Here is a 23,744-nt window from a genome sequence, read left to right on the forward strand (position 1 = left end):
GTTTCCATCCACGTCGGTCTTCTTCTTGAAGATCCATTTGCACCCAACGGTCTTATGTCCGGGCACATAATCAACCAAATTCCAAACTTGGTTGTCATACATGGATTGGATCTCGCTATCCATTGCCTCTTTCCACTTCGCAGACTCTGGGCCTGCCATGGCTTCCTTATAGCTATTAGGTTCATCAAGATTTATTAGTGTACCATCACTAATATACGTGTCCCCTTCGGTAGTAATATGAAAACCATAAAACTGGGGATGAACTCTAACTCTATCGGAACATCTAAGAGGTAAGGACTCGTCAATTGGTTCAACCGGAGTTTCCTCCTCGGGTTGAGTGCCAACGGTAGAGGTTCCTTCATCTATCGACTCTTGAATATCTTCAAGCTCGATTTGCCTCCCACTGTCTCCTTGGCTTATGAGTTCTCGCTCTCGGAAAACTCCTCTCCTCGCAACGAAGACAACATTGTCCTTCGGTCTATAGAAGAGATATCCAAAGGATGTCTGCGGGTAGCCGATGAAAATACATCGCTCACTTCGAGGTTCGAGCTTGTCGTGAGTATCTTGTCTTACGAAAGCCTCGCAACCCCAAACCTTGATATGTGCCAACGAGGGTGCTTTCCCTGTCCACATCTCGTGAGGTGTTTTGGCAACCTTCTTAGTAGGGACTCGGTTAAGGATATGGGCGGCAGTCTCTAAGGCATACCCCCAAAAAGAGATAGGTAGTGAAGCACGACTCATCATAGAGCGAACCATATCTAATAGGGTTCGATTACGCCTTTCTGCCACACCATTCAACTGCGGTGTCCTAGGAGGCGTCAATTGCGAAACTATTCCACACTCCTTGAGATAATCGTGGAATTCAAGACTTAGGTACTCTCCTCCTCGATCGGATCGAAGCATCTTGATTTTCCTGCCCAATTGATTCTCCACTTCATTCTTGAACTCTTTGAACTTTTCAAAGGTTTCTGACTTTTGCTTGATTAAATAGATATACCCATATCTACTATAATCATCGGTAAAGGTCACGTAGAAGCGGTTTCCATCCTTCGTGGTTGATCTAACCGGTCCACATACATCGGTATGTATTAAGTCCAATAGACCCTCACCCCTTTCATATGTACTCATGAAGGGTGACTTAGTCATCTTTCCAGGTAAACAAGACTCGCATGTGTCATCTTCCCTAAGGTCGAATGACTCCAACACTCCAACCTTTTGGAGTTGGGCTATGCGGTTCTTGTTGACATGTCCAAGACGACAATGCCACAAGGATGCTTTATCCATACTAGTGGAAGAATCTATGTTCAAAACATCATTTCCTAAGTTATCAACAATCATAACAGTTTCATAAATTCCATTACATGGTATAGCTTCAAAGTAAAAGACACCATTTAGATAAGCCAAAATAGAACCATTCTCATTATTAAAAGAAAATCTAAAACCTTGTCTATATAAACCATGAAATGAAATGATGTTTCTAGCCATTTCTGGCGAATAGCAACAATTGTTCAAATCTAAACACAAATTATTCCTAAGCACTAAAGAATACACTCCAATCTTGGTCACAGGCGATGATCTTCTGTTCCCCATGATTAGATTGATTCTTCCTTGCTCCACATCCCTACTTCTTCTTAGTCCCTGCACATTAGAACAAATGTGGTAACCACAACCGGTATCAAGAACCCAAGAAATAGCATGATTAGAATCATTAGATTTAATTGTGTATATACCTGCGAAAATGGCTTGATCTTTCCTTCCTTGATGGCTTGCAGGTACTCTGGGCAGCTTCTCTTCCAATGTCCTATCTTGTCGCAGTGGTGGTACTCTGCCTCCTTCGGGTTAGGGCAGGGCTTAGCGGGATCAACTTTGGTTCCACTAGAAGAGGCACCATCTCGGGCTTTAACCTTGCGATAGTTCTTAGATGAAGCCTTCCTCTTCTTTCCCTTTCCTTGACCAATAGCCAAGACAGGAGCAGCAGGTGGATTGGGAGTTGGTGCAACAGACTTGTCTTTGAAGTTGCTCTCAGCGACCCTCAAGAGACCTTGGAGTTTGCTTAGGGTGATCTCCTCTTTGTTCATGTGGTAGGTCATCCTAAATTGGTTGTACATTGGAGGCAAAGAGTGAAGCACCATGTCGATCGCCAAGTCTTTCCCAAAGTCAACATTTAACTTGCGAAGGCGGTCGACATAACTTTGTATCTTTTGCAAGTGCACGGTAAGAGATTCTCCATGACCCATCTTAGCGGAAATCATGTTGGTGAAAATCTCATAGCGCTCTTGTCTCGCGTTCTGGTGGTATCTCTCCAATAAGTCTTGATGCATCTCGTACGGGTACATGTCCTCGTAGGACTTTTGGTATTCGGAGTTCATGGTGGCAATCATGATGCAATGTACCATCGTTGCATCTCGCTCATGAGTTTCAGAAGCGGTGATTTCAGCCGGAGTAGCAATTTCAGGGTTGATCTTCTCGAGCTTCTCATCGAGGACATACTCCTTATCCTCATAGCGAGCAATGGTGCGAATGTATCTTATCCATTCGCTAAAGTTCGTTCCATCGAAGGTGACCTTTTGGCAAAGGCTCATCAACGTGAAAGAACTAGCAGCAGCGTTGTTAGCGTTCGACATCTACAAATAGAAAGGACAAAGATAGATTAGAATAAGAATCCCTAATTATCACCCAATAAGAAAAATTAGGGCTAGGATCCAACAATAACATTTACATACTAGAAAAGGGATGTCGTAATCTAACATGCAAATAAATTGAAGGTAAGTGAATGACGATTCACTAATTCTCCACCATAAAAACTTAACTATTAGTCCTAAATGTTTTGAGAATTCCTAGGTTCGGATGAGGTTCATTGAAACTATTCAATGGCATGTTTAAATCTCGATATGCCCCTCTTGTTTGTGACTGGGATACCGAGGATCACAAAGCGGGTGTGAATTACCATGCAAATTCACATGGTGCCTTCATTGTAACGATCACCTATTTGATGTGCCGGTAAACCACACACGCTCCATCGAACTATGATAAACAATGAATCACCCTTTTCCACCTTTGCTTAGAACCAATTAGTGTGCCGGTAAACCACACACGCTCCACTAACTTCTTAGCAAGGGTGCAAAGTGTAATTTCATTGGATTGCATCAATTCACTTTTCCTAAAGTAACTAAGATTGGGAAATTTTAAAAATATGTGCAGTTACTTTGTATTACTTGTTATACTTTTAATGAGAGGATGAGGTTTCCCTATCCTACCCGGTCGGCTAACGACCCTCCACCAATCAAGCAAGCGGTGGGTGTGAGTGTACACCCATTAAGCACCATTTTATAGGCCGCAACCTTATACCCACCTTGTAGATTGGCTTCGTGAATGAGGCCTACTAACGGTAAGACTACATTTAGTTATACATATATATATATATATATATATATATATATATATATATATATATATATATATATATATATATATATATATATATATATATATATATATATATATTATTCTAGTAATATCATATTAGTATAGTGTTGTATTTTAAACCTTTTAAAATCTAGGGTTTGAAATTTAAATTGTCTAAATTAAAACTTTTAATCACAAAATACAAATTTCAAAACTTGAGGGCAAGTTTTAAACAATTTAAAACATGGAGAATCAAATAACAAATAATTCCAATTAACAATTAATATCCTAATTATCTATATTTGATTTTATTCAAGATTTCTTTTTAAGATAATTACCAAAATAATTAAGATAATTACCAAAATAATCAAAATAATTAATTAATTATCACATAAGGAAATTAAATATTTTATTAGTTGATAAATATCTTTAATTAGATCAAGATAATAGTCATATATATCAAAAAATCGAATTTGGGTTGATCTAATATGATTAAGGTAAGTTACCATAAGATAATTATGAAGAAATCCCGAATCTGGCCATTCCTGACGCTTGGACTCGCCGAGTGCACAAAGGGACTCACCGAGTCAGGCCAACTCGCCGAGTCCACTTTGGAACTCACCGAGTCCATGACTCAAAAACATAAAAATCGAATTTTTAGTTATGTTTCAGACAATTAAGCAACAATTTAATGAAAACCAAGCCACGCTCTGATACCATTGATGGGTTTTATCCATAAGAACTTTCCTATGTGCGCATGCAAAACCCTAATGTTTGGATCTAGGCTTTCTAATTAAACATGCTTTGAATCCAAGACTTCTAATGACTATTTAAGAATAAGAACAATGATAAAACAGATCTAGAATCATACCTTTGAATTCCTTGTTGATCTTGTTGTCTTGGAGCTTCTAGAGTCACAATTGTCACTCCTCTAATGGCTTACAAACACCAAATAGCAAGGAGGATGATTTGGGAGAGAGGAGAGGGGAAGGAAATCGGCCAGGGTTTCTATGCTTTAGATGAAGTGCCGATTTCCCTTAGCCATAGGGTCTATTTATACTTGTAAACTCCTTAAGGGTTACAACCTAAACCCTAATTGGATAATCTTCTCTTAAGGCTATCCAAATCCTTTCCATAGATATCCCTTTGGACGATTTGAAGCTATCCTAGCTTCTAGAATCCGTCCATCATATATCTATATGGATTTACAGTCTAAAGTTTAACTATCAAACAATTGACAGTTTATACCCTCTTATTTAATTAATCTCTTTAAGTCACCAAATTAATTCCAATTAACTCTATGACTTATATTAATCAAATAACAATATATTATTCTTTATATTATTCTCATAATATATTAATAATATTTAATCTCTCTTAATAAATCATCCTATCAAGTTGCTATGGTGAAGGCAACCCAAAAGGATTATGCACAACCGGGTCAAATACTTGCCTAATATAGTTGCAGCCTTAGACACTATTCCAACAGATATGACACAACCTTCCATTATAAGTATAATGAAGTACAAAGTAACTAAACACTTTTACAAATTCCTAAATCTTAGTTACTTTAGGAAAAATGTGGAGTTGGTGCTAACCCATGAAATTACACTTTACACCTTGCCGAGACGTTAATGGAGCGTGTGTGGTTAACCGGCACACTAATTTGGGACTGGCAAGGATGGCAAAGGGTGACTCGATGTTTGTCATAGATCAATGGAGCGTGTGTGGTTAACTGGCACATTGATTAGGTGATAGTGACATTAAGGGTACCAAGCTAATTTGCATGGTTATCCACACCTTGCTTGTGATCCTCAGCATCCCAGTCACAAAATTGAAGGGAATAATCGAGATTTAAACATGTCATTGAAAAGTTAAATGAATCTCAAAGGATCTAGGGGTTTCAATTCATTTAAAACCTAATTTTCAATTTTCGTTTTTCATGGTGGAAATTGGTAAATTGTCATTTACCTACCTTCAAATGTTCTGCAATTTGGATTACGACATCCCTCTTCCAAATTGTAGAATATTGTGTTGGATCCTAGCCTCAATATTTCATTTGAGTGCTATATTGAGGATTTTATCAACTAACTTGAATTTCTCCCGTTTTGTAGATGTCAAAGTCTAACAACTATTGTCTTCCTGAATCCATTGGAAAAATTTTCTGCTTGAAGATGATGTTCCACGATTGGATTATGGAAATGGAAATCATTATTCACTTCCTCCACCTCCTCTAATAATTCTCCCCGAACCACATGTTCGAAGACTTGAAAAGTTCAAGGTTACTCAAGCCCTATTGGCAAAAAGTCACAAAGATGGAAAGTCTGTATGTGCTCATGTCTTGGATATGAAGTTGTATATTGATAGATTAGGAATGTTGGGTGTTGATGTCTCAAGGAAGTTAGCTGTTGACTTGGTTCTTCAGTCACTTCCCGAATCATATAGTGAGTTTATTGGAGAGTACTATATGATGGACGACGACGTGACCCTTATTGATTTGACTTATTTGCTTATTGCTGCTGAATCATCGATGATTTGGTGCACTGGTCAAACAAATTTGTCTGGTAAATCAGTATCCCAACCTTCTATGGGCAATGGCAACAATGGAAGTCTAGAAAAGTTTTCTCTACGCAAGAGAAAGGCCGAGTCTGAGATAGTCCCGTGTACCATTCCAGAAGAGTCCATATGTTTCTACTGCCAAGAGAATGGGCATTAGTTACGAAGCTGCCCTGACTACCTGAGAGATCTAAGAGATGGGAGAGTCAAGATGTATGATTCTGCTTCAGGTAAAATCCACTATCTAACTCTATTAAGTTTTCTATTTTAGATTCTTAATACATGATGTGATAAGATTGCATTTTGATGTGTTGTAGGATCGAAGAAAAGAAAGGAAGCTTAAAGGAAGAAGTGAGTCGAGTCTGATCGAGAAGAAATGGATTTCGATCGCATGATTCGATGATCGGATTTTTGAGCTGCTACTTAGAGAGTTATGATAGATTGCTTAGGAATATGTAATAGCATAGTTTTCATTTGAATTTGCATTGTAAGGAAAAAATTTATGCACTTTTTTTTTATAAATAAAATAAATTTTGAGTTTTGTCTTATTTATATCTCCTTGCAATGTCATTTGTGAAAATTGATGCTTGTGTGTTTCTATTATAAGAATATTAAGTGGATGTGATTCTTAGTTATGTTATTTATGGTAGTGTCGTAATTTTCTAAGTAAGGAAAGATTCCCATCGCCCAAGTTTCAATTGGACAGAAGCTTGGAATCATATGATTTGAATCATGTGATGTATGGAAATCTTGGTACTTGGGAAATTAAGACTAATTCCTTGTTCACATTAGTATGTGAGTCAAGTGAAGGAATAAAGGATCTAGAATGCATTGTTGTGTACTAGGTCAAGTCCGCCCCAAAAAACGATAAGAGTATTCGTCATAATTTGCTAACAGTTTAGTAAATATGGTCATACTTACAAGATTAAGTGTAATTCTGAATCATTGAAAAGTTTCAATGTATGGAAGAACGAATAAGAAGAATCAATAAGGCAAAAAGATAAAAGTTTCTCTAATCTGAAAAGATAGGAGAGGACTTTAGCGTCATGCTTTATGATCGTCTAATTGATTATGAAACCATAACACAGTTGATCCTCTAAGGACATGTTAGTACATTAGTATGACTAAGAAGAGGAATCGGGAATTGTTGAGATAATCAAAAGGAGAATCATACTTTGTTCCAAAATCAAGTCTTAGAGTCATACTCCAAGATTATGACTTAAGTGACACATCTTAAGAAGTTCTAACACACTCATCAAATGTGGAGAAGAAAAATGTTTTTTTTACCCTTGCATGTTTGAAATTGGTAAATTGTGATGTCTTGGATAAGACAAAGACCAACTAAGACCAATTGTGTGTAGTTTTTGTCTTGATAAGAATCTGCACTAACTCTTGAATATTTGTTTGTCAAGAAATGTTTCTTGACAAGAGAGTCTTATATGTCAAGATGTCATTGGGAGTCTAAATGATCTTGAAAAGTTTCAAGAACTAATCAAGAGTAAACCTATTAAACACTAGCACACGACTTGAGGTTTGTAACCTATCGTGTTGAAATATTCTTGTTTGCGTGCCATTCCAGTTTACTCAACTATGCATGTGAGTTCTATGAGTTCTCAATGGGTTGCATAGAGGCAAGGAACCCTGATCAATGGAAAGTACATTGATAGGTAGGGCTGAGCTGCCCAAAAACTTGGAAGCAATGGTGGGACCCTTGATGGCAAGAAATTAAGAATGAACAAGTTTTGTACATAAGAGTTTGGTTTTGTCACTAACATTATCTTATAATTATGGTTATGACAAATTCACATGGATAAGAGCACATACACCATAAAATCTAAGTGTTATAAGGTTTATCTCTGTTTCATGAAAATGATTGTGAGGAAACGCTTTTACTAAGAGATATTTTAAGGAGATGGCAATTGTGATATTTGCGTTCTCAAATTCGATTATGATAATGGGATCCCTCTTCATAGTTCGAATTGTGAGACTTGGCATATAGTCTAAACATTTAGGACTTATTGCTATAAGTTCATAATAAGTTTAGACATATATATGAGCTATCTAAGGAAAGGTGTATGAGTTTGAGAAGCTTAGATAAAGGCTTATCGAAGCATATTGTAATAGAAATATGAACTTTGGAAGTCAATATGTATTGATTTCTAGAAGGTCAATTGTTTTCTAAATACATGTCAAAGCTAGTGGGAGCATAAATGTTATGCTAGTATGGATATAATTATCATGTTAGTAGGAGCATGATTATTATTTTAAGTGTTGCAAATTAGCAATATTAATTATAGAAAACAAAAGTTTCACTTTGCAAAGTTGCATGGGTTGAAAAGTTGTTTTGCTATAATTAAGGGAGAAAATATTATACTTCATTTCAAATCTAAAAGCTTAGATTGAGAAAATTTGATTAAATTTAGTCAAAGGACATATATGGATGTTATGTTGAAAAGGTTCAATGTAACATATATATTCGGTTATCGTGTTTTGTAACTTTTAAAAGTAAATAATATTATGAAATATTATATGATTATGAGCGTTGAGTTCTAACAGATAGTTTTTACTAGAATTGAAGTAAAATTAGGGTTTCATTATGGCAGCCCTATTCATCAAGTTGAGTCCCTCAACTCGTCGAGTAGACTTTAAGTTCCTCGTCTAAATTTCATTCATACTCGACGAGTTTAGGGCCTCCAACTCGTCGAGTTCCTATAGAAAAATGAATAAATTTGATTTAACGTACATACTAGGAACCGGGCATTACAATTTCTTTCATAGTTGGTCCTTTACTAGTTATGGTTTGAATTGCACGACCAAAACTGCCACATTTCTGAAACTCTGGGGACCAGAATGTAAATTTGTCATTGTCTTTCCAATTATTCCCCCGGCTAGATCCTATGCAACCCATGAACAAGCCATACAATTCCACGTTATCCGTCTCCTCTGAGAACCTCCATGATGCCCAGTCCATGACGTAATCGATCCTCGAAGCATCCAAAGGCATCAAAAGTTATAAGTAATCAACAATATCGACCTTCCTGTTTTTCAAGTATGTATGTGAAGAACACCCAATTTGATGAAATCGACAAGCAATTTAAATCCATAGCATTCTAAAAGGACTTACCCATCTCAAATGATTTACTTTAAATTTTGACTCGTGTAATCTTCATTTTCTTTTGGTTTTGGTTCTTTGTGATGTTTTTCAACGTGTTCATCTGGTCCTTCATTGTAATCGGATATGTGATCGGAGAGCAATGACATCAATGACAATTGTTGTTTATTATTTTCCCCGCTTTCGTCTGGGGGTTATTATCGTCTTCCACATCCGGGTCGGTATCCAGTGGGAGTAATTGGTCATTGCGTTGCCTATCTGACATATACCATAACTGTCGAGTTGCATCACCGTCCAATTCGTTGACCCTCGGGTCACTTGGATACCTCGAAGAACCACGTCAGATCATCATACGATTAGTAGTTTTGTTGGTGTTGATTGGCATATCAGAGGCGGGGATAAGGAATGTGGAGGTCCACGCTGTACCGACGCGTTTAAGGCAAAGCATGTCTCGAAACGCCTTCCAGTTCTTCTTCGATCCAGAAGCCTGGTTGTTTCGAAGCATATCCACAATCTTCTGATTTTGTATCCGATCTTAAGTTATTTCTTTGTCTTCCATGGGCACACCAGCTAATTATAACCTTCGTCTCTCCGACGACAATTTGTATCAATCTCAAAGAAGTTCGAAATGCGGCCACAATTCAACGTTTTAGCACCGTTTCTTATCAGATTTCACAATTGGATCATTATGAAGTCAAACAATTGAATAAGTAGACGTTAAGATCGATGAGATGGTGTGGAGCGAGTCTCATGGTGGATGAGTGTTAATTTAAGCCATTGACTTTATGGTATGGACCAACCAAGCAAGAAATTTAAGCCATATGGGTCATTTGTGTAATTTCAAATAACTGTTTAACGGATGAATTGTTAAAAACTTATAATAATGACTTAAATGACATGTGAAGATGACCTATTGCGTAAAAATAAATAAATAAATAAATAGTTGATCAAGTCAGAGAAAACACTTAAGTGACATTTTCTTTTAATTATTTCCCTACGATAACGAAATACCTAAGAAATGAGAAATTAAATATCCTCCTACCTTTTAATCCTACCAATCCTTCTATCCATTTAAATGATGACATGTGTCATATTAGTATCCTAAAATATCATTAAATTTTATTAAATAAACATTAAATGTTACACATGTCACCATTTGATTGGGTAGGAGGATATGTAGAAACAAAAAGTATGAGAAATATTTAATTTCTCCTTCCGGAAGTTGGGAGTTGTGTGCGTTTTCTATGTTGCTCCCTAGTCCCTTCTTAGTTATCGTATCTTGAACAAGGAACAAAGTCATTCATAAAGCGCTCACATCGACCGGAGAATGAATGTTCTAAGAGGGTGTTTGGCTTAGCTTTTCAAACCCCAAAAGTCCTTTTTGGAAAAGTTACAAAAAGTCGAGATTTCTTGACTTTTCCAAAAAGTTCATTTTTCTTATGTAAAAACTAAAATAGTTTTTAAAACTATTTTGCCCAACATATTTTGCTTTTTTTTTTCTTTTTCAAAAAGGATTTTTGGTTGTAAAAATCCAAGCCAAACCACCCCCCCCCCCCCCCCCCCCCCCTCTTATCTTAGGGTAAAGTGTTGGTAAATCCGTCTTGTCGTTCCAGACTGCTGTTTCCTTGTAGATTGTTGGAAAATCACGAACATCTTAGGGAGATTTGTTCAGGCCAACTACAGAACCCTTGTTGATTCATCAGGCCAACTTCAGTTTTTACTTTTCTGGATTGAAATAGAATTCAAGCGCTTCACCTAAAACCAACGGAAATTGAGAGAGAATCGCACCTGCATGTACACCAAAAATTACACCGATTTCATATTGTCTATGGAGACAAAAGTGTTTTCTAGGGTTTACAGAGGATCATTTTTTATTCAAGAAGGTTTCTGGTTATTGATTTGGAATGATAAAACAAGTCTCAATTCATAGTGGATAGAACATGGTTTTGGATTTACATAAAAATGGTATCATAAAACGAGTCTCAGTTCATGCTAAGGATTGCTCCTTCTTATGCTTTTGGTGAATGAACTTGCTTAACATAAATTTTCTTCATTTCATTTGCGTTTTTTTTCTTGAATTGAAATGAAGAGGGTATTCTATTGAGCATAGTCTCTGAGTTGGCACTTAATAAAAGGGTTTTGTATGAAGTGTTTACGACCCATAGTTTATTTTTGTCTGCAAAAAAGACAGGCTCTTGATCAAACCATGCCCATTTGACTTCTTAGCCATTTCACTTGTAAACTTCTTATATCTTCATTTTCTATTTTTATATTATTCCCTCTCACTTTAAACGATTTTCCATGCATATTTTTTAGCTATACAGATAAAGAGTAAAGAGACAGATTAAGCGATTGAGAGATTGTGATTGGAAGGACAACTGAACATATGGGTAAAGATGTAGTTGGTCTTTGGTTCTTTAATGACCTTCCTACTATTATTAATAGATATTTTTAATCAATTGAAATCCTTTTTGCTTGTGTCTTTTAGTTGTAGATGGTGATCATGTATTCCCTCTATTAATCTATTTTGGTTCTAGGTGTATTTGTCAGGTAGATTTTCAAAGTTAAATGCTTTGTTAACTAGAAAGAAAATTACTAAATTAGACATATCTTAGTGGACGAATAAGCCAAATACCGTCAAACTAGAAAGTTAAATGTTTTTCAATATAATGACTTTTTCTTGTATTTCGGGCAGAAATATCTAGATATTTTTTAAACAAAAGACATTTTAGTGATGGATGATGACAGAAATGTTTGTAACGAAAGTAAAGAGTATCCGTCAGTAATCCATCAGGTGTTTGTCGGTATATGTCATTAAAACTGTCTATCAGTAATCCATTGGAAAATACCTTCCGTTGGTCTATACGCCAAATATTGTCAAACTTGTCAAAAAATATTCTGTCAGTTTACTTCATATGGAAAATTCCATCGGTAATTCGTTATAGAAACCATCGGAAATCTGCCTCAAATAATTACCGACAGGGATTGTACAACAAAAAATTCTGTTGAAAATCAGTTTTCCCGATGTACAAGGTTGTCGGAAACCGTCCAATTTTCTAGTAGTGGTTTATTGATGTTATTGATACTTAAAATGGGTTTGTTTGTTATAAAATCTAGATTTTGGTAACTTTATGAATTTAAAAAAATAATCACGACTTAGCAACGAGCATCCATCGCAAATATTTATCGATACGTATCACTAACCATAATGCATCCGTCGTCGATCTGTGTTGGTTGTTTAATATTATTTGGTTTCAAAGTTGGTGGAAAATAAAATATGTCAGATCAATGACGAATATATATTTCGTTGATATCAAAGAATATGAGCGCTAAAAATTACTCACCATACAATTTAACACCTTTTTTCTCTGTCACTAAATGACCTCACTATCTATGTGAGCCGTAAGGGATTGGTTTGTGTGAAATTCTATTTTGTTGAAATGACTTGTGTAAATCTTGATTGACAAAAATGTGGATTAATCACCTATCATAAGCAATGTATTAAAAATCGGTTTGAACCGATCGGTCGAACCAGTTGAACCGAGAACTGGGGAAATAAGCAGTTCGACTAGTATCGGTTTTATGTCTCTTTCTGAACCGGAACGAACGGTCGGTTTTCTCAAAAACCCAGTTGAACCTGTTAAATTAAACAGGTTGAACCGGTTATATTGAAAAAAAACACATGAAAATGAATCATTTTTTATAATAAACTTTGATGATGTTTTTCATATTTATTTAGTTTTCTTGGAATAAAAACATATCGTAAATGTTATAAAGTTATTTTGATTTTTTGTATTTATCTAAAACTATATTTTGTTTTGGTATATTATTTATATTTTCTTCTTGATGTATATTGATTGATGTAATACTTATCATTGTGTTATTATTCTAATGTATTTGGATTAACCTAAAACTTATTTTTATGTATTCTTTTAATGTTTGAACTTATGGACATCAAATTCTTGATTTATGTATGTATATATGTATAGGAAAAAAGGTTAAGGGATGAAAATTATAGAAACCAGTTTACCCGACGGTCGAATCGGTTAAACCGGAAACCGATTACCATACTGGTTCAACTAAAAAACCGGTTTGATCATAAGCTTCCAATAACAATCTTGAACCAAGGGCTTGAAAGTTGAAACGCAAGAATCCTTACAATTACAATTCGTAATATTATATGAAGGAATGAGCATAAATTAATATTTAATGTTTCGGATCATACCCAAATATCTCGAATATAGTGATATAAACGATTTGTATTAATAGCTAATATGGTGATATAAACGATTTGCTTTAACAAATTAATATTTTTTATAGAATCTTCACGCGTATCACGTTATTCGCATCATGGTTTCATAGGGTTGCTTAGCCAAACTATGTATTTTCAATAAATAGTAGTTACTAAAGAATAATACTAAGGGGCATTTTTAATATTTAAAATTTAACCTTTTATCCGAACAAAACTGCAAAATTGGTTCCTGTGGTGTTCAAAAAACTTTGGATAGGGTCCAAAAAGTTTCCAACTTGCATGGATAGTCCAAAATCAAGGATTTTCTTTGGTTTTGGTCCTGAAAATATTAAAATGTCCATTTTACCCTTATTATTTCTTTTTTCTATTTTTTTATTGAGTTTAGTATTTAAAAAATTATATAAAAATAAAAAATAACAAAATATCACCGCACCCCTCTCCATGACTACACCCACGGTACCCCTTCTCTCTCTCTCTCTCTCTCTCTCTCTCTCTCTCTCCTTCTTCTTCTTCTTCTTCTTCTTCTTCTTCTTCTTCACCTGCAAATTAAAAAAAAAAAAAAAACAAAAGAGCAACCCATAACCCTATCGTTTTTCCATTTGACTTTCTCGTTGTCCCTCTCTTTTACTCTCTCATACAAAACCTGCAACTTAAGAAAAAATTCTAAACAAATTTTTTTATGCGTGTACGCCTCTTTAGACACCAAGATCTCCTATGAACACCTGAACTTCGATGAGCACTGAAACTTCAAGACCGCCCCTGCAATCTTCCTTTCTCCCTTTCACATGCAAAATCATACTTTAACCTGCATCATCTTCCATTTCTCTATCGACATCTTCCTGATTCAAAACTCTTATACACTAATTAACACACATGCATAGATATATACATACACAAACACTCTACAATCAATTTGCAGGTGTGAATCTTAACTTTACAAGCCTTAGATTTGCAATATCCATGGCAGTTAACCCTAGAATTTACAAGACCCGTGTTGAATCGATTCAAATCGATTCATCTGGTTCAGTTGGACCTTGAACCTGTGATTGAAGGGTAAGACTTCCATGTCTCTCCTATCTTCTTTTTAACCAAGAAACCCATCTGGATTAATCAGATGAAAAGATTTAGAATCTGGTCCATCCATAATGCATTCATAGATTGTATTGATTTGAACATGAGATAGATAGGTTTTTCTGGGTTCAGAATCGCCTCCAGATTCAAATCGGAAAGATGGGATAACGCCAACATCCACAGTCGTGGATTGAATCGATTCTGGTGAGTTACGGCATTCAAGGGCTAATCGGGACAAATTGCGAACCAAATAGGGTTGCGACAGTGACCGACGATGGTGCCGATGACCACAGGTTTAGAGGATCATGGTGGTGTCATTGGGTTTAGGGAGGAGTATACGAAAGGAGAGGAATAGTCTGAGTCGTGATCTTCTTGGTCATCGAAGAGAGAGAGAGAGAAGAGAGAGAGAGAGAGTGTGAAATGGGTCCATTCTTTTCTTTTCTATTTTTAATTAATAAAAGATTAAAATAAAAATACAAAAAATACAAAAAGGAAATTAGAAGGGTAAAATCGTCCTTTTAGGTTTCCCTAGGACCAAAAATACAGAAATTTCTTTATTTTAGGACTAAAACCACGGAAAGTATTCGATTTTGGACCTTTCTTGCAAGTCGGAAACTTTTTGGACCCTATCCAAAGATTTTTGTAAACCATAAGGACCAATTTTATAGTTTTGTCCTTTTATCCTGAAAAATCGACCCTCCAAAATCCTTTTCTTGATAAAGTATTCGGTACGTATTAGAATTTCATCTCCATCTCCACTATAAATATGGAGAAACACCATCACGATTCAAGCACAAGTAAAAGAAGGATCCATCGATATGGATATCATATCATTCTTCCCTTCATGGATTCTTCCAACAACATTACTTCTCTTCTTTACTTCCATCTTCATGTATGCTCTTCGAATGAGGAGGTCATCCATCAGGCTTCCCCCAGGCCCTAAGAGGCTTCCAATAATAGGGAACCTTCACCAAGTGTTGGGTAAAGAGGGTGTCCATCAAACCCTATGGAACCTCTCCCAGACATACGGCCCAGCTATGCTTCTTCATTTTGGAGCCCAACCATTCCTCGTCATTTCCTCTACTGAAATGGCTACTGAAGTCTTAAAAACTCATGATGAGAAGCTGTGTACGCGTCCGTACTCTAAGGCTACCAAGCTACTGTCATTTAACTACATGGACGTTGCCTTCTCACCACACAGTGATCATTGGAGAGACATGCGCAAGGTTGTGGTATCTGAGTTCTTGGGTGCTAAAAGGATTAGATTATATAAAAACATGATGGAGATTGAGATGGAGGCTGTCATTCGTTCTATCTCATCACATTCCTTAAACACTACAGTAAACCTAGAAGACATCCTCTTATCTCTAGTATATGATGTCGTGGGTAAGGTTGCATTTGGTAACAGCTATAGGGGAAAGACTTTTAATGGTAGAACATTGAAAGATATAGTCGAGGAGGTACAAGTCATGGGTGGTGCCTCATTTTCGTTTATTTTTCCAACATTTGGTTGGATTTTAGACGAATTAACAGGGTGGAATCGCAGGCTACAGAAATGTTATACTGATTTTGATGGCTTTCTCCAGATGATTCTTGATGATCATCATGACACAAAAACAAGTGGTCATGTAAATGATTTTGTTGATGACTGTATGTCTCGGTTGACTACCGAGGAGATGAAAGCACTTATGATGGTAAACAACACATTTAAATCCTTTTCTATATATTTGCATACATTTATTTCATGGTTTTCAGTTTCAAGCATGTTGTTGTTGTTTTTTTTTCTCATGAAATTAATAAACATCACTGCAGAATGTGCTTGAGGGAGCAGTTGACACAACTACTATAACAATGGTTTGGGCTATGTCCGAGCTCGTTAAAAATCCTAGAGTTATGGAAAAGTTGCAAAACGAAATTCGAAGATGTGTTGGAAGAAAATCGAAAGTAGATGAATCAGATATTACGAAGATGCCATACTTGAAAATGGTGGTGAAGGAGACGCTAAGATTGCACCCACCTGCTGCTTTTCTGATGGGAAGGGAATGTGTAAGTCAATGTCGGATCGGTGGATATGACGTGTTACCTGGTATGAAAGTGATGGTGACTGCGTGGGGATTAGGAAGGGATCCAAGAATCTGGAAAGAGAATGCAGAGGAGTTTTATCCAGAGCGATTTGAAAACATTAAGGCTGATATCGGAGGGAAAATTTTTGAGATGATCCCGTTTGGAGGGGGGAGAAGAGCATGCCCTGGGAATAACATGGCTACTTCAACTGTAGAATTTACAATTTCAAACTTACTTTACTTCTTCAACTGGGAAACACCAGCCGGATTGAAGAAGGAAGATCTGGATATGAAAGAGAATGGCTTCCCGTTTCTTCGTAGGACGACACCTCTTTGCCTTGTCCCTACAAAGCACAACTGGGAAGACTAGGAATCATTTCTTCTTTCCATTAATGATATGTTGGACCTGGCGTGAATTTTCTCCACGCTGGTCAACATTTTATGTAATTTCATTATCACAATAAAATTGTACCCCATATCACTTCGAGTAACATGTGTATCCCATGCAACACGATGTTTTCTTTTCCTGTATTTTTTTCCCTTTTTTGAGTACGTACGTAATGATGTTCAAAAATTGTGAGAAATTAAATTTTCATCGTATAATGTAATTGGTTCACAATTTTTTACATAGATTAAATATTGAGTAAATTATTGAAATTGTAGTTGTGGTGGTGGTCGGGATAATAATTTAAAATTCCACTACAAGAAATAGAGCTTTTAGCGGCGACAAGGAGCTTTAGCGGCGACAAATTAAAAAGTCGCCGCTAAAGGCTTGTGTCGCCGCTAAAGGCTAAATGACACTGATCCGCTCTTTGACGTTCTGGCAAACACGAATCGTCCGATCGTTGTTCTAATCCAACGGCTAGGGTGCTCGTGGAACGCATAAAGAAAATACCGGCGACTTTTGTCGCCACTGATGATCCAAAATAGTCGCCACTAAAGATAAAAAAAAGTGACGTATAAGCAAAAGCTTTGTATTTGAATTTTTTAATTTAAGTATAGTGTACAACAGAGAGGGGATTTATAGCCAAAGATTACAACCTAATGGAGATAATAAAGGAGCTTATACAGGAGATAAACATGCTAGACTTGACTAAATAATATTGACTTATGTATCACGTGATAATATATTTGGGAAATATATTATCGGTTAATACGCCCCCGCAAGATGGAGCATCCATCGGATACGCCAATGTTGTAAGAGACCCTTGGCTACTAGTCTGTCTTTGTATTTGGAGGCGGTGCCATCCGGGTTGCGTTTTATGCGAAAGATCCACTTGCATCTGATAGGAGATTGAGTTGTTTTTGGAACAAGCTCCCATGTTCCGTTGTGAATAAGAGCATTAAACTCTTGGTCCATAGCTTCACGCCATTGCGGGTCTTTTAGTGCTTGGGTATGGGTGGTGGGTTCATGTGTTGTAGGAATGGGGTGTAAGGTAGTGGTATTAACAAAAGATGGGTTAAAATATTTTGAGTTTGGTTTGCGGATGCGAGGGCTTTGGGGCGGTGTGGGAGAGAGGTGTGGGCTGGTTGCGGGTGAAGGAGGGGGAGACGGAGTAGGTTGAGGGGATGCTGGTGGAGGAGTGTTAGGTGGCAAGGGAGCAGCTGGGATGGTGGAGGTGTGTGGTACGGTTTCGGGTGAGGTAGAAACTGGTAGGGGTTCGAGTGGTGGAGGAAAGGTAGGTTGCTGATCAGAGGTGGGATTTTGTGTAGGAGGTGTCGGCTGGGAGGTGAAAAAGGTGTCATGGGTGGGCAGTTGTTCAATTGGAGTAGTAGGTTGATATGGGAATATAGTGGGTATAAATTCAACATGTCTGGAGTGGTAAAGTTTCTTGGTTTCGGTGTCATAACACTTGTAAGCCGATTTTGATGTGGAGTATCCAAGAAAAATGCATGGGGCTGATCTTGGTTGGCGTTTGGATGACGTATAGGGTCGTAGCCACGGGTAGCACAAGTATCCAAAGGGTTGAAGTTTATGATAGTTCGGTTGTTGATGGAATAAGCACTCATAGGGTGATTTGTTGGAGAGTATTTTTGTGGGAAGCCGGTTGATTAAGTACACCGCGGTTTGAAAGGCATAGGTCCAGAAGGTGAGTGGGAGTTTTGCATGATGAAGTAGAGCCAGACCGGTTTCAACAATGTCTCTATGGCGGCGTTCTGCGGTGCCGTTTTGTTCAGGTGTATGAGGCGGGGTGGTATAGTGGGAAATTCTATGTTGTTGTAGAAAGGGTAAGAGGCCAATGTATTCACCGCCATTGTCACTAAAAAGAGAAACGATGGGAGTTTGAAAGAACTTTTTGACAAGGACTTTAAACTGAGGAAATATGACAGCAACATCACTTTTGTGAGCGATGGGATACAGCCATGTATACTTGGTGAAATAATCGACAAAGAGAACATAGTATGTATATTTGTCAATAGATTTTTGAACCGGTCCCCAAACATCAGAGTAAATCAATTCAAGTGGTTTTGTAGTAACAAAGGAGTTTTGGCCAAAAGGTAACTTGTGACTTTTATTAATAGAACATGATGAACAATGAATATCAGACTCAGACTTGACCCTAAAACCTAGCTTTGACACTATTTGTTGAAACACTTGACGAGACGGATGACCAAACTTGTGGTGAAGTAGTAGTGGAGAGTGTTTGAGTGTGGAATGAAGGACTCGATTTGTGGGTGACTTGGTGAGATAACCTCCTTCAGCCCTCTCTCCCCGCATGAGACGCGCCCCCGTGAACAGATCCTTCACAAAAAATGAGATGGAAAAAATTCCACCGAAACAAGATTAGTATCACAAAGCCACCGACTGATACAAGATTTTTATGTAATTTAGGAACATGTAACACATTGGACGGTATTAATTTTTTTTGTGGTGTGGGAATAAAAGCTTTGCCAGTGTGTGTTATAGGGAGACTGGTACCATCAACAAGGACAATTTCGTCCAGACCACCATAGTCAAAAACCTGATGAAGTGAACTGCGATCAGACGCCACATGGTTGGATGCTCCTGTGTCGAAAAGCCATTGGGTAGAGGCTGGAGCCGAGGTTGTGACATGAGCTGTGGGATTTTGAGTTTTGGTGGCATCAATGTGGATGTTGTTCTCACTGAGGAAACGTGCTAGCTTGTGGCATTCTTTGGTGAAATGGCCCGGAATGTTGCAGTATTGGCAAAACTGGTTGTTTCGGTTTGTAGGCCTGCTATTGTTGGAGTTGTTTGTGTTTTGGTTCCACTGGGATTGATTGCCACGAGACTGATAGGAAGATGAAGATCTATTGTTTCGGTTGTAGTTTTGATTGTTGTTTGATATGTGTTGGTAGCCTTGGTTTCGTAAGGTGTAGTTGACTGTGGTTGGGACTGTGTCGAGAGAGGCTGATGTCTCCTTTAGGCTTCTTTCGAAATCCGTGAGTTTGTCAAAGATTTCTGAATATGATAAGGTTGTACTAGAAACTCTAAGGGCTGCAGTGATAGCATTGTATTCATCTCCTAGTTGAGTTAGGATGTGGATCATAAGATCCTCTTCTGAGATGGGACTTTGGGCAAGAGCAAGGTTGTCAGAAATTGCCCTCATATCTTGTAAATATTCAGTGATGGAACGAGACCCTCTAGGATTCTTAACTAGTCTAGTTTTAAGTGAGATGATACGTGACCTGGAAGTAGACGCATAGCTGGATTGTAGTCTTGTCCAAGCTTCCTTGGCAGTGTTGGCGGAAGAGATTAGGGGCTGAATTGCATCCGAGGAGTTGCCTAGCATTGCGCTGAGAATCATCTGATCTCAGCAGAACCATGACCGACATTCAGGATTTGTGCTGGTTTTTCCTTCTTTGTCAGTGAGTGTCGTCGTCGGAGGCCCCGAGGTGATGTGACCGTCGTAGTCAAGGCTGATGAGGGTGGATTCCACCTGCTTCTTCCATACGGGATAGTTGTTAGGGGTGAGCTTAATTGTGAAATGTGTGGCCGCCATAACTTGAATTTTGGCTTTTGTAGACATTGCTTGATTTAGGTCGCCGATTGGATTTGGATTGATACTCGTTGGAGCCTAATGGTGCTCTGATACCATATAAGCAAAAGCTTTGTATTTGAATTTTTTAATTTAAGTATAGTGTACAACATAGAGGCGATTTATAGCCAAAGATTACAACCTAATGGAGATAATAAAGGAGCTTATACATGAGATAAACATGCTAGACTTGACTAAATAATATTGACTTATGTATCACGTGATAATATATTTGGGAAATATATTATCGGTTAATATGACGCGGTAATAATTCCATCCTGATAGTCGTCGCTATTGATAGTTGTCGCCGCTAAAGCCCAATTTGTCGCGGGTAAAGGTGTCGCCGCTAAAGGCCGACACAGTTAACCCCAAAAAACTCGATCTTTTTCCTTTTGCTCTTTCTGTTTCACTCCCTTCACATGTTTCTCTTCTCTCGTCTGCATCTTACTTCGTCGATTATTATGGGATACCAGTGAGAATTATCAATTTGGGGGTGAAATTGTCCACAAAGAAGATACCACCGGTGGAGAAAGATTTTCCGGTGAGGACCAAGCTTTTCCGGCAACACCAAACTTTTTCCGGCGACACCAAACTACTTCCAGGTCAATTTTCGGTCCCTTTTATCTTGTAACATCGATTTTAAGCTTATTGGAGTGGTTAATTGTAAAAAATTGTCAATTTCAGTTTTGTTGATTGTGTTATTACGTTCCCGACCACCACCCGAGACTACCGCCACCACTGGACCATTTTCATTGATATCCACCACCACAGGTTCTATTTACTTCTATTTATTGTGAAATTTTAGTTTAATTGCAAAATATGTGTAGGTGTCTCAATTATTTGAAAATTGTCATATGTATGTATATTTGATATTTGTATGTGAATCTATGTAAATTTGGTGTATATATGTCAATGTATGTGTGTTTGATGTATATATGATATATGAGTATTTGGTAGAAGTATGTTGTTATTATGTGAAATTATGTGTATTTGGTATAAGTAGGATGTTATTATGTGTGTATGTGAATGTATGTATGTTTGTTGTATATGTGACATATGAATGTGAAATTTGTGTATTATGTATAAATAGGATGTTATAATATATATATGAGAGTATGTGTAGTTGGTCTAAATAAAATTAAAAAATAAAATTAATAAATTATCTATATTATTATTTATAAGTAAGAGAATTATATATATATATATATATATATATATATATATATATATATATATATATATATAATTTTTCTTTAATTAAATCAATAATATGGTAAAAGGTTAATAAGTTTTTCGATATATTTTAGCTTTCATTAATTAACTAATAATATATTACCCATGCATAAACTTTCATTGATTTACATCTTATGGTGCACAAATCGATGTGTTATAAAGTATACATTACACTTCTTTCATTATTATTATTATTATTATTATTATTATTATTATTATTATTATTATTATTATTGTTGTTGTTGTTGTTGTTGTTGTTGTTGTTGTTCATTCTTGCATAATATTTCAAACTATCGATATGAAAATTTGAAAAGTTAAAGGCATTAAGGCAATAAATTCAAATCTAAAGTTTTGGTATAAGTAGGATGTTATAATTTGAAAAAAAAATTATTGTTATAATTGAAAAAAACAAAAAAATGATATAAAATTGGTTAAAAACTTATCTACAAATACTAGAAAGTTTTAGTTTAAATAGAAATGTGTATTCCTATGTAAAGGTTACTACTGAGGCGGAACAACAATATGTAAGTATTTAATTATAATTTTATCATATAATTAAATGTTTATTTATACTTAATTGTTACTCACTTTTGGGAATTACAAAATCGGTTAGTCGAAGAGCTCTTAGAACAAACCCAAGATGAAAGTGAGTTAACACCCGCTCAAGAAATAGCCGCTTTTGAGAAAGTATTAGGAGAGCGACGTGGCCATATCAGAGGCATCGACTGTAAACCATCTGCTCTCCCGCCGATTTCACAATCGTCGCAACCACCACCACAATCATCACAACCATCACAGGTAAAACACGATTATTTAATTTCAATAAATGCATGTTGATTTGGTAATTTTTGTTGGTGGTGATTATTTTCTAAAAGCTTTGGTAATTAATTTTTTGTCCCAAATGCTACAAATAGCAATGTACTTTGGTATCATAAAATACATGTTTATTTGGTCATTTTGGTTTTGTGGTGATTATTTGCTAAAAGCTTTGGTAATTGGGTTTTTGTCCCAAATGCAATAAATAACAATGTACTTTGGTTATTTGGTTTAGTTTAAAAATAGAAATGTAGTTTGGCATCATAAAATGTATGTTGATTTGGTCATTTGTTTTTTGGTGAGTATTTGCTAAAATCTTTGGTATTTGAGTTTTTGTCCTATATGCAAGAAATAACAATGTACTTTGCTTTTTTTTTTGTCTTAGTTTAAAAATAGCAATGTACTTTGGTGTCATAAAATGCATGTGGATTTGGTAATTGTGTTTTCGTCCCTAGTTGGAAAAGTTAACTTATAATTTATATATATTGTTATTTATTATGTAGTTGGAAAATCTTCGGACATTACTCAACGACCCGACATGTTGGGAGGAGTTTTATTCGTTTTTTCAATCATATAATAATCAAGGAGGAAATGATGGCAACGAAGATGATAATATGTAAGGAGAAGATTTATTTGTATGTTATATACTTGTCACACTTTGCAATTTGTTAGAATTGTAAAACTTGCTTTGCTACTTGTTAGAATTATCAAACTTTTGGTTGTTTTATTTTGGTATTAAATTAATTATAACAGTATTTGGTATTTAATTTGATGTTGTTATGTAATTTTTGGTATAGAATTAATTATAACAGTATTTGGAATAAATTATACCCAAAATCGAAAATATATATAAAAAAAAAAAGAAAAACGTTATTACCGGCGACATGAGTACTACCGGCAACATTCTCTTTAGCGGCGACACAAAGTATTAGCGGCGACAGGTGCATTAGCGGCGGCAATCTGATCAATAGCGACGAAGCAGGAACGGCAACTCTTTACCGACAACGTGTCGCCGCTATTAGCTTTAGCGGCGACTTTTCGATCCTTTACCGGCGACTTTTGTCGCCACTAATTGCTCATTTCCTTGCAGTGAAAGGGTAATATATTTTTTTATTTGTATATATTTGGTCATTGAGCTTTTTTCGTTCATATTTACTTATTCGACTTGTTAAACTATACACATTCGGTCTTTATCACCGACTACTTCCGATTAGCCGGTAAAAACGACTTAATAGAGT

General features: G+C 36.5%; 1 protein-coding gene across 1 annotated transcript; it reads left to right on the forward strand.

Annotated features, from left to right (window-relative positions):
* Positions 1-15,180: 15,180 nt before the first annotated feature.
* On the forward strand, positions 15,181-16,990 carry LOC145088263 (parthenolide synthase-like). Its single transcript, XM_079026525.1, has 2 exons — positions 15,181-16,090; positions 16,209-16,990. The coding sequence occupies exons 1-2, from the start codon at positions 15,215-15,217 to the stop codon at positions 16,827-16,829; spliced, it is 1,497 nt and encodes a 498-aa protein (XP_078882651.1). The 5' UTR covers positions 15,181-15,214; the 3' UTR covers positions 16,830-16,990.
* The last annotated feature ends 6,754 nt before the right edge of the window (positions 16,991-23,744 follow it).

The sequence above is a fragment of the Lactuca serriola genome, chromosome 2 (genome assembly GCF_051521515.1).
Source record: "Lactuca serriola cultivar US96UC23 chromosome 2, Lser_US96UC23_V15, whole genome shotgun sequence".
Lineage (NCBI taxonomy): Eukaryota > Viridiplantae > Streptophyta > Magnoliopsida > Asterales > Asteraceae > Lactuca > Lactuca serriola.

Bases quoted from the DNA above. Each gene is read 5' to 3' on its own strand.
- LOC145088263 (XM_079026525.1), top strand. From the start codon at position 15,215: ATGGATATCATATCATTCTTCCCTTCATGGATTCTTCCAACAACATTA. The intron at 16,091-16,208 runs GTAAACAACACA...ACATCACTGCAG, and splicing joins AGATGAAAGCACTTATGATG to AATGTGCTTGAGGGAGCAGT.